This window comes from Parasteatoda tepidariorum, chromosome X2 (genome assembly GCF_043381705.1).
Source record: "Parasteatoda tepidariorum isolate YZ-2023 chromosome X2, CAS_Ptep_4.0, whole genome shotgun sequence".
NCBI classification, from domain to species: domain Eukaryota; kingdom Metazoa; phylum Arthropoda; class Arachnida; order Araneae; family Theridiidae; genus Parasteatoda; species Parasteatoda tepidariorum.
Window position 1 is genome coordinate 30,079,269 of NC_092215.1, and position 15,349 is coordinate 30,094,617.

Below are 15,349 nucleotides of genomic sequence, written 5' to 3' on the forward strand. Positions count from 1 at the left end.
CGATTATTTCAATTCTGTGTAACAAAAATTTTAATTGTTACCTTGGAAGGATTTGTGTTGAAATAAACTACTTGCTATTTTCATTTGAAGATCGTTTAAGTCACTTTCGATCTTAAAAGCATTTTCTTGAATTTGGAATTGAAAATTAGTATAAAAATGCTTAGAACATAAATGTGCTCTTTTTTTTAAATATATTTCAATTTACAAACATGTCGATTATTTCAATTCTGGGTAACTAATGTGTCGATTGTCCCCTTAGAAGGATCAATGTTGAAATAAACTACTTGCTATTTTCATTTGAAGATCGTTTAAGCCACTTTCGATCTTAAAAATAGTTTTAAAAGCATTTTCTTGAATTTGGAATTGAAAATTAGAATTAAAATGTTTAGAACATAAATGTGCTCTTTTTTAAATATATTTCAATTTACAAATATGTCGATTCACTCTGGTAATTATTTCAATTCTGGGTAACAAAAGTTTCAATTGTTACCTTGGAAGAATCAGTGTTGGAATAAAATACATGCTATTTTCGTTTTAAGATCGTTTAAGCCGCTTTCGAACTTAAAAATAGTTTTAAAGGCATTTTCTTGAATTTGGAATTTTATTTCAGTTCTGGGTAACAAAAGTTCCGATTGTTACCATAGAAGGATCTGTGTCAGAATAAACCAACTACTTGTTATTTTCATCTTAAGATCATTTCGGCTACTTTCAAAAATAATTTCAAATACATTTTAAAGAATTTTGAACTGAAAACTATCTTGAAAATGTGTGTAGAATTATATTTGGATCTTTAATGTGCTCTTTTTTGATATATTTTAATTTACATAGAGCCAGAAACACATTTAATTCCCATACAGCAAGATATGCGCTAAATTTTACAATCGTATTTTGGTAGCTTTAAACATATTTTTTCCTCACTATATGATTGCCAACATATAAATGATGTTATGGTTTAACGTGTTTAAAAATTTCTAACGATGTACCTGCTTTTAAATATTTTCTATTTCTACTAAATGTAATTTTTATCAATTGTTTGAATGGAAATTGTGTATTTTTTATGTTTAAATTATTTTATACTTATTCATGTGAGGAATTAATTATGTCTGCAATATTTTAAGTGTCTTTCAAGTCTGCTATGTTTAAGAAGTAATGTAAATTACCTCTAATGTAAATTACCTTTTCTTCATTAAATTATTATATTTTTATAGGATGATGAGCCTGATTATGTGGATGTAGAAGATATTTCAGTTCAATCTTTAAAAGGATATTCGAAAGTCCGACCGAATTCATATACATATGGCAGAGGTCTAATTAAGTCACCACTTCCAGGAAGTTATGCGAGTAAAAAACTGGCTAATCTTCAGAAAGATGATAGAATTCAACAGGTAAAATCAGGTTAATTTTTAATATTTAAGAAGCATTGTATTACATTGTAGCTGTTGTATTACATTGTAGCTGTTAAACATTATTTCAAACATGTCTCAAAATTATTAATTGAAATAACTCCACCAAGCTGGCTTAATAAAAATATATTTCTAGAAAATATTCATTTAAGCAATACAAGAATAATCTCAGAAAACAGCACTGAGAAAAAATTCTTGTAAAATTACCGTATTATATGGCAGAAAAAAACTATAATTCTGGTTAATAAAGCGAAATATACGATGAATATAATTTTTCCGTTCATATGGTAACACATTACCGAAAAAATTCTGATTTTCAAAATTATAGTTCTTATTACCACGCATTTAATAAAAAGTACATAACTGAAGCTTAACCGAATGGGTGGTTTTTTTATGTTCTGCTGTAAGGCACCATGATAAAATTATCAAATTTTATCACACACTGTAAAACCATATTTTATTCTTAATTTTACCTTCAGTAAAAATCCCTGATCTTTTGATGTCCTCATGCAGCCAGAAAGATTGTAAATTTTATCATATTCTGGTAGTTTTGATCATAGATTTTTTCTTAATGTGAAACGGTAAAATCTTTTTTTGCTTTAAAACTTTTCCAGCTTAAGTACTTTAGAAGCAAATAAAGTATACCTAAATATTTGATAGAGGAATATTATAAATCCAAATTCCCACTTTGCATTAAATATTAGTAATAAAACATTCATTATTGTACAGTGCAAAATAATAAATAAAAAAAAAACTGAATCCGCCGAAAAATGGTATGTTTATTGAAAGAAAGTATGTTTTGTGTCTAATTTCGTAACTTAAAATATCGAGCAAATTAATTTGCATATCTGTGAAGAACCATTAAGATTGAGCCCTATATCTGGAAAATCCGATCATTAGATCAGAAGTTATTGAGGGTTGCCGGTTTTTTATTTTACGCACTGTTCAAAATGCATAAAATTTTGGTGTTTGATATCGCAAAAAACTTAGATAATTAAGTATTTACTTAGAATGATTTTTAAAAATTTAAAACAAATAGGAATAATAAGAGGAATTATTAAGTAAACTTGATAAATTATATTATTAAATGATCGATAAAATAACTCATAATATAATTGATTGAGTATTATAATTCAGTTCTTATGTAATCCACCTGCAGCTCTTCACACAACTATTACTTTATTAAAATGAAGAACCAAATTTTAAATCTGTTTTATTAGAACAAATCTAACAATTTAATTAAAAACACCTCACTTCTTTTTTAGTAATACTATTTTCAAAATACCATGTGAAGATTCATTTAACTTTATATAATTTCTTCACGAAAAACCCGCTGATACTGATACAGGACAAACACGATCGTATTTGACCTTGTAGAAATTTTTTGTCTCATTGGTATCGAAAACAGATCACTTAGGATATAGAACTCTGGGATCTCAGATCACTTTATAGATGTGCATTAGTTTTACGATTGTATCCCGTATTCTGAAATAGCTTAGGACGGTTGGACTTGACCATTATCTAAATGACAGCAAGTTGATCTATGATACCAGTTTTAGAAAGCTTTTGCATCCTGCATTTAGAGTGCAAATGAATCCCCCCCTCCCCTTATGGGACAGGGAATTCAATGAAATTTTCAATGGGGAAGCTACAGGTTTGAATTATTTGGCTCAGGTAATGTGTTTTGAAACAAGTTTTATAGATTGAGGAACGTTAATGCAGTGTATGAAGATTTCGTTATCTGTGCTCTGTAACACTATTTGACAATAATTGGCACTTGAATTGGTTTTTAGAGGAAATTTAGCGCCAAATGTAATCACGAAGGCTGTTCAACGTAGTCAGCGAGAATAATAAGTACAGCCAAGATAAGACTTTAATGGCATCTCGAGCACGTTTAGAATTTTTTTTATATTTCTAGAACATATAATGAATCAATGGTAAAAATAATAAAAATCGCTACTGAAAGTATTCAAGGAAATGAATTATTATCATATTCTACTTGTTAAAAGATCTTAAAAATATATTGCTTTCTTTTGCGATGCTTTAAGATAATGGGATTTGGAAAAAAATTGCTGAAAAAATAATTTGTGAATTCAAAGTGTACTTCCTGACACTGTTTGAAAAAATTTGAAACAGAAATTAGTTTTGGGATGAGTTTTTTGTTATAAATGTAATTATCAAATTCATTTTAGATAGCTTTGAAAATACTGTGAAAATTATTAATAATGCCTAGATATAATTTAAGATTGAAAGGTAAATAATAGTTGCGTTACTAATGCTCTGTAAAAAAATTTTTTTGTCAAATAAGATAAAATGTACTGTCATTCAGGATAACGGTATTTTTACTGTAAAATTCATTTATTTTAGAACATGTTACGGGGCAAAGAAAATCTGATATACCGCAATTTTTATAATAATTACTGTAAAATCACTGACTCTTTTTAATTAAATAAATATTACTGTAAAAATTACGGTATAATATTTTACGGTACAAATAGATTTTTCGGTAAAATGGATTTTACGAATAACGCATCCAAAGTGCCGGTACTTTATACCGTAATTTGATTCAGAATTTTTTACAGTGTGGTTGTATTTGCATTTAAATTATAATTGATATTTTCCTTTTTTTAAACTCTAAATAAGACCATAAATATGTCAGATGTTAAAGAATTTCAACTAGAACTTTGATTTTTTATAATATTTTAAGTAAAGTGTTTTTAAACAAGTTATAATTATTTTGAAACGTTTAAGCAAGAAAACATTAATCATTATTATTCTACACTTATTCTTAGAATATAACATATAATTTTAATTATGTATGTGGTTTTTACAGTCATCAGCGCCTAATTTACCAGATACATATGATAGTGCACGGCAAAATTTAGAAGACTGTATGATGCGAGCTATGGCAGCCATGAAAAATGATATACGAAAAAAAGTAATATAACCATTTTCATTCGTTTCATTGGAATATTAATCTATAGTTATAGTATACGGTATAGTTTGCTCTTTGCATCTTAGCTTTTCAAAGTAAATTTGGTGAGGTATATAAATTGTAATTTTAATTTAAATTTATATTTTTTTTTTAATATGTGTCGGTATGTACATACATATATCATATTTCTATACATATATCATATTTCCTTGCTATATTATTATTATTTAATTTCTCTTTAATATTTTCGTTATTATATTTGTGAAAAAAAAATGCCATCGTTTAGGCATGAAAAATAAGATTACAGACTAATTGGGAATTAATAACTACAGCTTTGAAGCGCAATAGTGACCAATTCAATAAAATAAATTAATTAAGCTGTAAAAAATAATTTTTTTTTTTGTAAGGCAATTTTTGTTAAAGTTGTCTTTTCTTGCAAGCTATTGTCTTTTGAGCTCTGTGGTTTCATTTCAGTGATTTTAAAGGTCGATATTACGATTAATTTTTGTAATAGCAGAGAAGTGATGTTACAAACAACAGTAAAGCTTGAAAATATATTAGTAAAGCTTGACAATTTCCATATATATTGATATATTTTAAAGCGCTCCTGTGAAAAATTTAACTACTTGCATAATATAAAACCAAAAAATAATGTAATTCAATTAGAACCAACAAAATCTACTGGGTGTTCTAAATTAAATTGATGGTTATCAAAAACTATTTACAAGAAAACAGCAAAGGCTAAAAAAAAGGAGTATTTATGGTTTTAGTTCAAAAAGTTTCAGACAGATGGTGCTATACCTCCATCCTTCTGTTTTTTATTGTTGTGCTTTGATGCATTTATATTTCGTTCTCCTACAATGACAGGCGATTGCGATTGATGGCGGACATTTCGAAGATAGAAGAATTTAATTATTCATAGAAAAAAGTGGTTTGATTTTCAGTGTTATTACATTTCTGTGCATTTATATTATATTTTCAGTGGTATTACTAATTACAGCGCCATCTGTTGAAACAATTTTATACTAATAATAGAAACTTTCTTCAGAAAAAAATTATAACCTGACTTCTAAATTTACTTCAGGATTCATTTTTTTAAATACGGTTTTCCCGCTATAAATTTTTAAAAACCGTCTGTCTAATTTAGCACATTCTGTAGTTATCTTATTTATTCTGGAGTTATTGCTCGACAAGAGAATAAAGATAAGTTTCATTTTCTCAATTGTTGTTGAGATAACTATCAGTTAAATTTTAGCTGTTGCTTTTTTGTTTTAATTAGAAACTAAAAAAGGAACAGACTGACACTCGCATGAAAGCACTACTTTCTTCTAACACAAAATCTTCTAATCAGGTAAAATTACAAAAGCTTTTCTTGCTTTGCATGCTAGCATGACACAAACTATTTCTTGCTGATAAAAACTCACATATTTAACTTCTTTTTAAAATAATTTTTTTTATATTGCTTTGAAATTCTTGAAACTTTTTCTTGCTTATAAAACTCAAACAAGTCTGTTGCTTATAAAATCATAAAAATTCCTCTTGCTTACAAGTTGAATATTTTCTTGTTGACATTTTGTGATACTTTTCTATTGCTTACAAATCACAAAATCTTTTCTTGTTCTCAAAATTTTAATATTTCTGCTTGCATACAAAGTCACTAAACCTCATAACATAAAGTATCCGTAAGGGACATATTACTACTAAAATATAAGAAAATATGTATGTAACATTTGAAGCATTTTCAATTCACAAAAATTTAAAAAAGAGTGCTAGTAATGTTTTAAGTTATTGCCTAAACTGTAAAAATGTCAACTATTTTTACAACCACAATTAAGTTCCTTCATATAAATTTTCAAAAATTATCGTTAACATCGTATTTGAAATTATTTATTTTATAATTCATTGCGATTTGTACCTATTATTCTACGTGACGAAAATAATATGATTTGTGAAATACATTAACAGTAATTTTCAAGTAGAATAGTACTCTACTATTCTACGTGAAAATTACTGTTAATGTATTTCACAAAAACGTCTCTTTTTGTAAATAATAAAGATGCACTTTGTGTTTTTTAAAAAAAAAAAACAGAATCAATCACAAATGTTAATAGTTAAAGATGTACAAGTGTGTTGCAATAAAACTCAGAGAAAAAAAGTCTGGCAGAACTACCGTAATTGAATGGTAGTGGCAATTTTGGTTATTTACCCATAATTCTGGTAACAAAACCAAAATATACGGTATTTAAACCAAATATTTGATAATTTTTCTATCCTATTTATATCTAAATTATATCTATTAATAATTTTCCCATGATTTAAATTCTGTTCTTCTAAATTGCAGTTCTTATTGCCCCATATTTAGGGAAAATACTAAACTTAAAATTAAATTTTACCGAATAAATGTCTTTCATGCCATGCTCAAGGGTATCATGATAAAAGTACTAAATTTTACCATATTTACCAAATTTTATCACAGTTAAAAAAACCACATTTTATTGTTAATTTTACCAAAACTTATTACCAAACCGCTTCGGTAAAACTTACCACGCTTTGTGGTTTTTCTATAGAGCCATAAATATGATAAATTTTTCCGCATTTATGGCTCTATAGAAACATTTGAATGTTTTAAAAAGGAAGCTTTACATGTTTTTCCTCGTGTCTGTTGTGCTGATTTTGTAGTTATATAGATTAAAGAAATAGGAAAAATCTAACCTTGGAAATATTTAACAGGTTCCTAATGAACAAACAGCTGCCGAAGAAAATGATTATGACGGTAAGTTGATGTTTATTGCTTTACACAAAACAAAAGTTATTTAGTACTCCTACTAAATTTTATAACTTTTAAAGTTTAAATAAGCATATTCCTTTCAAATTATTAAATAGTTTAGGGAAAGTAAAAATAATAAAATTTTCAAAATAATATACAGAATACAAATGTATAGTTTTATACCAGAAGTACAAATGCATAGTTTTAACTATTCTTTGAAATTTTGTTTTTGCCTTCTTTTGTACATATCATTAAATATCTTATAAAAAATAAGGAGGAAAAATTTATATTTTTGGGAGTCACAAATTATTTTTAAGGAAAAGAAATTTTTCTTTCAAAGCACGGTAAATGCGATAATAGAAAAAAAAAAAAATTTGATAATTCAATGAATCAATTTAAAGATAAAATTTTAATTGATTCATCTGTTTTTTTAATAATTTAACACGACCACTTATTTTTTGTTTTGAAGTTTGTAAAATCTGAAAGGTCTTTTTAAAAATTTTTCAAGCGTAAATAATAATAATAAAAAAAAAATTCATAAATTCAAGCACTCTCTTTGTGTTAAATATGCAACGTAAAGTGGAGCACAAATGAAAATTTTGTTTTAATAGATTAAAGTTTCCATAACAGATAACCTGTTTCCCCATTTTTTACTTCAAGAAAAAAGAATAAAAATAGGGAAGCAAAAAACTAATTTTGATCTTAAACTAAAAACCCAAAGACCCAAATTTGATCTTAAGCTAAATATTCTTCCATATAATGTTCAATCCATATAATATTAAATGCCTAAAAATAATCTACGATAATTTTTAGACATTTAAGCATAAATGAAAAATCTACGATAATTTCACGATATTTAAACGAAAAATAAAAATCAGTCAAATTTGCATTTGGAAATTTAAATTAAATCGAATAGTTTTTAAAAGGAGTGAAGAAATTATTTAACGCTTATAGGATAGAAAGTACTTATTTTACTTAAAACAATTAGCATGTTGTAGTACATTTCTTTCAGCATGTTTTAACACGAAAACAATGAATGCTTAAACCAATATTACGGCGTTTAAATGTAAATAAATCATAGTTCTATTTTGCATTTGATCATGCATTAACATTTTTAAAAATTATTTTTCTTAAAGTGAAGCATTCCTTTTATATTTATAGGATAGAAATTAGACATTTAACTTAAATCAATTAGCATGTTCTATTACATATCTTTTTAAGTATATTTAATTTATTTTTTAAAAATATTTTTTATACATTTCGTGCTTGTTATATTACATTAAATTTCTATTGAAAAACAGTATGTATTTATCAAGTGTCCAAATTGTGTAGGCGTAGGTTAAAAACATTTGCAAGTAAACAATATTTGAAATCAAATATTTCTTAATTTCCAGAGATACTTCCACGTCCAATGAATTTTCGTGTCGTTCAACAAGTTGGTTCTGACACTCTTCTTGTTGGTTGGGATTATGTCAATCCGTCTATTTTAGAAGGTTTTGAAGTTAGTGTATTTTTTTATTGTTTATATTTTTATGGTAGTATTTATCTTTTTTATATTATTATTTTACAATATTTTATATTATTTAATATTATTTTTATTCCAGTTATCATTATTTTTTTATCATTTTTAAGAGTCAGCAACAAAATTACAATGTATATAACTAATTTTTGTAAATTATCCATAACATGCTGTTCTCATAAGTTGAAAGAGAATAATCCAAATTTGATTTAGTTTTAATTCTTTTAAACTACATGAATAAAGTTTTCATTGCGGGAAGGATTTTTTGAATAAAATTAATTTATTGATTGAAAACGATTTTTTTTTCAATCTTGAAGAAAAAAAAGATTAGAAAATTAGCTTGAAATAAAAGTGAAATAAAATAAATTAAGTTTTTGTTGGTTACTCATAACCAGTTAACCTAATTAAAATATTTCTACGTTTAACGAAGACTATATTTTTGTGAAAATTTGGGCAAAATGTGATAAAAATGTAGTTATTGATACAGAAAACAAGAGAAACATAGCTTTGAGTAAATTGCTTTTAAAGTTTTGTGATCATTGGTCCTTATAAATATATAAAATTTTACAATTATCTGTAATCAAGTCTATAAGTCTATATTTTTTCTAACTAAGGGGATATTTTTAACAAAGCGATTTTGCTGCATTGTCTCGCAAGTAAGGACGGAGAATCGTAAATATTTACGTCATAATATATTTCAATTATGTGTCGATGCCTAAGGTATAATTGTACAAAATGTGAGTAGATTAAAATAGTTTTATCCACTCTTATTTGAAACTTCCATAAAAATTCCAAACTCTGATTGCTTCTGTCGAGAAATTAGCCAGAATCACATCTTAGAATCAAATTTAAAGATTCTAAATGGTTGAAAAATAATTAATTATGCAAGGGAATTTTTTTTTTCTGTTGCGTAAGATTCTTGAATAAATCTTAGATATTTTCACATCACTGATTTCAAATTCTTCGGTTTCGTCCTCCACTTTATATATTTTTAAAAAATTACAGTTTTGGTCTATTTTTTGCCAAAATGTACCAGTTTAAAAACGTTATATATACCATTATATATACAAGGAGGTGACATAAATGTTGTGACAGACTTTTAGGGAAGTTAGAGCATGTCATTAGAAATAAAAGTGCATAAGAAACTATGTCTGGAAATTTCGTCATATGCCACTAAGGGAGATTCCGTACTATGAACTGTTTTTTTGTGTTTTTCTGAACAGATCATAGTAGGAAAGCTCACTATGAAGCGTACGATAACATTTTCCGTCATGGTTTCCCATGCAATTTTTATCCTGATGCTCTACTCTAACTTAATCAACGAGTTTGTCGAAATATTTACGTGATACTCTTTTATATACAACGCTTTAAAACTTGTACATTTTGACCAAAATAGACCAAAAATGTCATTAAAAATGTGTGGCTTTAGGGCAAAACCAATTTCAGGTTTGAAACTCTCACATCCGAATTAGGTTAGATCAACTGTTTGTATAAATGCAACAAAAATTATTCTCCTATGTTATTTAACAGTAATAAATGTTATGTTTAGTGTTTGCTGTTTAAAAAAATTAAAAGCGTAGCAGCAACGCTTAACTTTGAATAAACATTAGTGTTGGAAATACCGTGCAAGTGTATACTGGTCAAAGATTTTAACTTAACAAACAAAAAAAAAAAACATGTGGGGAAGACAATACCGGTTATTGTTCCCACACTTTTCCAGTTTTCCCAATACTGGTTTTTATCCTAAACTATCCTTATCAGATAAAAAATATCGAAAAAATATTTAAACATCGACGAATAAATTAATATTAATCAGATCAATCATTTATTTCCAAATTTTACCATAGCGACTATGTGATTGTTAACATTCAAGGGTGAAAATTAACAATCACTAATTCGATCTTTCACATTTATACTGAAACTGAAGTACTAAAATTAAACTTTTATTTAGGTTTATTTAAATGGCCAATTACTGGAATCTGTGTACGCTCCAGATAGAACAAAGGCTCTGATTAGTGGACTTGATTTGAAGCATCCAATACATCTGAGCATCTATGCTTTTTCTAAGTATGGACAAATGTCTGAACCAGCCGCTTTTGAGCTTTTACCAGCAAAAGGAAGAAATAGTTATCAAGTTAGTATACACATCTGAATATATCTAAAAATAACTTAAAAAAACCCAGTTAGGAATGCAAAAATATGCTTCGTTTTAACTTACTTGCTTCAAAAAAAAAAAAAAAAAAAAAAAAAAAAAAAAAAAAAAACTGGAATGTGTGCAACGTTAATACACAATAGTTTTTACCAAGGATGAAGATTCGTCGAGTGCGCATAACTTATACTATGGCATTCTACGTAAAAGAGAGGGTTTTCAAACTGAAATTAAAAAAAATGTTGGTGAGAAGACAGTTTCGTCAAATATTTTCAAGTTCGCATTTCGTCAAAAATAATGTGGTTTCACGACGGAATCAGCATTTTGAAAATCAGTATTTTTTACCCCAAAAATCAGTATTTTATTTTTGGAAGAGGGTTGATTTTTAGAAAGAAAACTAATCATCACATAATTGATTCTTCAAAAAGTCTTTTATACAAGACTATAGGACATAATTTAACCCCTTAACAATCTGTTATTTTTTAAGAAAACTGTCATAAAAGTGCCTATTTTTTTATACCTGAAAATTGATTAGTGCTGACATTTAGTTTAAAATAAATTATTTACAATTACCTTAAAAATATCCTGGTACTGCCATCTGGTGTGTAGAATGAGAAATAAAATGTTTTCCCGGCAGAAGAAATGAGTTCGTTTTATTCTTATTGGCACGTTACTACTGAACACTCCAGCCCGGAAATATCACGGGAGCGAGAAATAGAGGGCGAAACCTCACCCCGTCATTTTCACGGGAGCGAGAAGGAAGGGTTTAAGAATTTTTTTTTTCAGAACTTGTAAAATTAATCAACATAGTTTTCATTGACAAACATGAAACATACTTTGGTAACACACTTTATACATATATGATGAAGCTATTAATTTTATATTAACTTATTTATTAAATGAAGAAAAATGTGGTGACAAAAGCGACCATATTCTTAAGCATGCAAATTGAGCTGTGTCCATTTCCTTTAACTAGCATTTTTAGCTCTGTCCATTTTAGTAAGCATGCATTTTCACTTGTATCCATTTTCTTTAACACGCTTTTGAGCTATGTCCATTTTCTAAAACGCGCATTTTTATTTGCTTCCATTTTCTTAAACAAGCATTTTGAGCTGTCTCCATTTTTCTCCAAACACGCATTTCGAAATATGCACCGAAATATGTAATATGCCAGAAAGTGTATGCTCCTTATGTTTTGATTTTCAGAATAGCTTTTGGTAATGCAGAATATGAATTTTAATGTCTTGCAGGACGAAGTGGAAAATGACGAAGATGAAAACAGTGAAGAATCTTTGTATGATAAACACAGACCTTATTCGATGGACTGGTGATTTTGAAAAAGAAATGTTTCTGAAATTATTGCTTATTTTTAACTATTTTGCAGAGATCTCTTTTAATTTTTCATTGTTTCTGCCATGTTTCACAGATATCAAATGTGAAAATGTTGATTTGATGCAGTTAAGGATTGCATATCGCCATAGTTTTGTGTATTGTAGTACGGTCTTAGTAATGGAATAAATGATTTTGATATAAATGTTTTGTCTTTTTTGCTAATTTATATTTAGAACATTTTGATTAACTCGATTATGTGTCCTTTCGTTTGTGAGAATCAAATCTTGAAAACAAAATTTGGTACAACTGGTTCTTTAGTGGTCTAACAATACAATGTACAGACATAGCCTATTTACATGGCCTATAAAAACCGAGATTTTTTGCCAATTGAAATTTAACCTCCTAATGATTGATTTTCTCTTTTGATTTTTAGAATATATCTTTAAGCTAAAACAGATTTCGAAAAAAATTTACATTGAAATTTTTGAAACTTATGTATATTTTGCAAAATGCTAGCTATGTTTTGAACTAAAAGCTAAGGTCTAAGTAAGAATTTATTATTTTTATAATGTTTCATGTAAGAATGTTTGGTATTTTTTGTTCAAATATCAATACTGAACAATATATTTAGTTCTATTACACGGTATAGTTAAAATTTTCTAAAGAATTTAGTTCAAAACGCTGGTAATCATATTGATATCATGAATATTTTTAAAATTAGCCGACATACATAAGTGTAGACCCTGAAATTTCGTCTTTCTGAAAATAGAGTAATGAGTACTTGAAAAATTTATTTAAAATTTTTTTAACTGTATGAAGACTAATTTTTGCATTACTAGTATTAGACATATCAAACTTGAACTAGGCAACTTAGATTATGGTCCCGCTTCTTAAATTTTGCTTTTAACCCTTTGAGCAGATAGGACACCGGTGTCTCGTTTATATTTATATTTTCTGACCCTCTAATTACAAGCAAAATATAGTTTGATATTTTTTAATTACATTAAACAGGCTAATAGTTAATAAAAGAAATCTGTTAGATTATTGGAAATTTTTTGTATTAAAATATAAAATCCAAAAAATAGTTATAAAATTTTTCGTTTTACTCATATCCGAAAATTAATTAATTAATTGGTAATTCATTTTGTAAATTAAAGAAATCTCATAATGAATAACTATTTTTCTTAGATGTTAATAACTTCAAATAAGAGCAAATTTGAATAATTATTGTTTGGAAGTGAGTCATGCAGAAAAATCTCTTACATTTATTTTAACGGCGAAATAATGTGTTAAATATTGTTATTTTATTGTAAATGCTCTTTTTGTTTAATAATATTGCCAATTTTAATTTTTTGTGTTAAATATTTTTCACTCGAAACAAAATTTGAAAAGGCTTCATTAACCTTGCTTTCTGGGCCCTAAATTTTTTCCGAATGCGTTTATTTGACTCGAAATTCAGTATTTCTCACAATGCGACAGTGCGTGCTCTAATATTAAAACATTTTGCACCACAAAAATTTAATTTGTAGTGTAAAATATTATCTACTCGCTTCAAAATTCGAATTGGTACCATACGCATTGCTTTTGAATCTTTAATTTTTCCAACATTGTTATTCGAGAGAGTAAACGAGTTTACTTTTGGTGCAAGTATGGCAAATCCTGTAATGCTATGAAGGATATTTAAAGCAGTTATTAAAAATATTGCACCGCAGAAAATTTAACAACCTACACTGTTAAAATTGTGAAGCAATATCTCTCAGAATATGAAGTTGAAAAACCCAAAAAATTGTGTGAAGGTATACTTTATTTCGGGTAAACAGAAAATCGAGAGTTAATATACGATTTAAAGGTGTGTAATTTAATTCTAAACACTTAGCATTAGCTTACCCCGAGTTCTTACTCATTCTCACAAAACGAGAATTATTTACTCTACAAAAAAAATCGACGTGTTGGCGAGCTTTTTTTTTTTTTTTATCGCCAGAAGTTAGCGCTTGAAATCGAGAATTAATCGGCGAGAGTTTTTGTTGTTATGATTTGTTGTTCGTCGTTAAAATAGGTAAGTCTGTTTTTAATTGTGTAATAAGGATAATTGTATTTAATTTTTAAATCCATCTGAACTGTATTAAGTGATTTTAACATGTATAATTTCCACAAGCTTCCATTCCGTAAAGTCTTGCCCGAGTTCGTCTTTATGTTATCTCCGCGCTACTCATAAGTTTGATTAACTAACTAATTTTATTTGGAAAATTAGTGTGTATATATCATTCTAATTTGATAATTTTTGTTACATTCTATCGTAATAATAAATTTATTTACTATTATGTACATCTTTTTTTACTAAAATTAAAAAATTTTTGTGCGACTGAATACAAAAAAAGTTACGATTACTTTACACCAAGTAGTGTAATAGAACATTATTAGTGAAATGGAGCACTTAGTGGAACACCCCTTTGGTCTAAGTTGTTGTAACCGTTTATGGGGTTAAGGAACTCGAAATTTTTTTACAGTGCACTTGCGTCAAAATTTAAATGTTTACTTTTCTAGAAGCGTGGTCTTTCATGTTATGCTATAGTGAACAATTAAAATGTTTGGATCCCGGAGCAATTAATTTTTCACGCTCAATGCTTCATAAATGTGCATGTTCAATGCTTCATAGACGTGTGTGTTCTATGATTCATAAACGTACTTAAACAATGCTTCATAAACGTGGTAAACTTTAAAAGGGTTCTATATATTTTCTAAATAATTTTAAAGTTTCTAAAAATGTTAGTCAAACATAAGTGTGACTATTAGTAAAAATGTGGCCCTTCATGTAATGCCACTATAGACACATTAGAAATTTGCTGAGCAGGAGCATTTGCATTTTTAAATAAATATTACCTACTCCTATCGAAATTCAAATCGGTACCATTCACATTGCTCTTGTGTCTCAATTAAAAATGACAGTCAAACGAGTTAACTTTTGGTGTAAACACAGTAATTCCCGTGATGCTACAAAGCATGAATAAAATTTTTTTATGTTAAATACAATCTACTCGTGTCATTATTTAAAATAATACCCATTACAATTCTCCTGAGTTACAAATTTATTTGAAAATAGCAATTAAACGAGATTTTTCTGAAGGAAATATAACTTTTTTAGCCATAGTACGGGGAAAATTAAAAAAACAAAAGAATTAAAGCAATTTCATTGCTGAAAATTTGATTTTTTACTTAAAATATAACCTACTCGTGGCAAAGTTTA

The 15,349-nt window shown here is 27.4% G+C and overlaps 1 protein-coding gene across 6 annotated transcripts in view; it reads left to right on the forward strand.

Annotated features, from left to right (window-relative positions):
• LOC107440918 (uncharacterized) overlaps positions 1–12,307 on the forward strand; it is a 153,114-nt gene extending 140,807 nt beyond the window's left edge. For 4 of the 6 annotated variants that reach the window (XM_043041013.2, XM_043041016.2, XM_043041017.2 and 1 more), the window contains 7 exons: positions 1,209–1,385; positions 4,237–4,341; positions 5,618–5,689; positions 7,069–7,111; positions 8,500–8,606; positions 10,576–10,758; positions 12,024–12,307. In XM_043041013.2, the coding sequence (XP_042896947.1) occupies positions 1,209–1,385; positions 4,237–4,341; positions 5,618–5,689; positions 7,069–7,111; positions 8,500–8,606; positions 10,576–10,758; positions 12,024–12,104 (768 nt within the window). In that variant the 3' untranslated portion in view covers positions 12,105–12,307. The remainder of the gene's footprint in view (positions 1–1,208; positions 1,386–4,236; positions 4,342–5,617; positions 5,690–7,068; positions 7,112–8,499; positions 8,607–10,575; positions 10,759–12,023) is intronic. The other 2 variants (XM_043041014.2, XM_071188024.1) reach the window with 1 other exon arrangement.
• Positions 12,308–15,349: the final 3,042 nt, after the last annotated feature.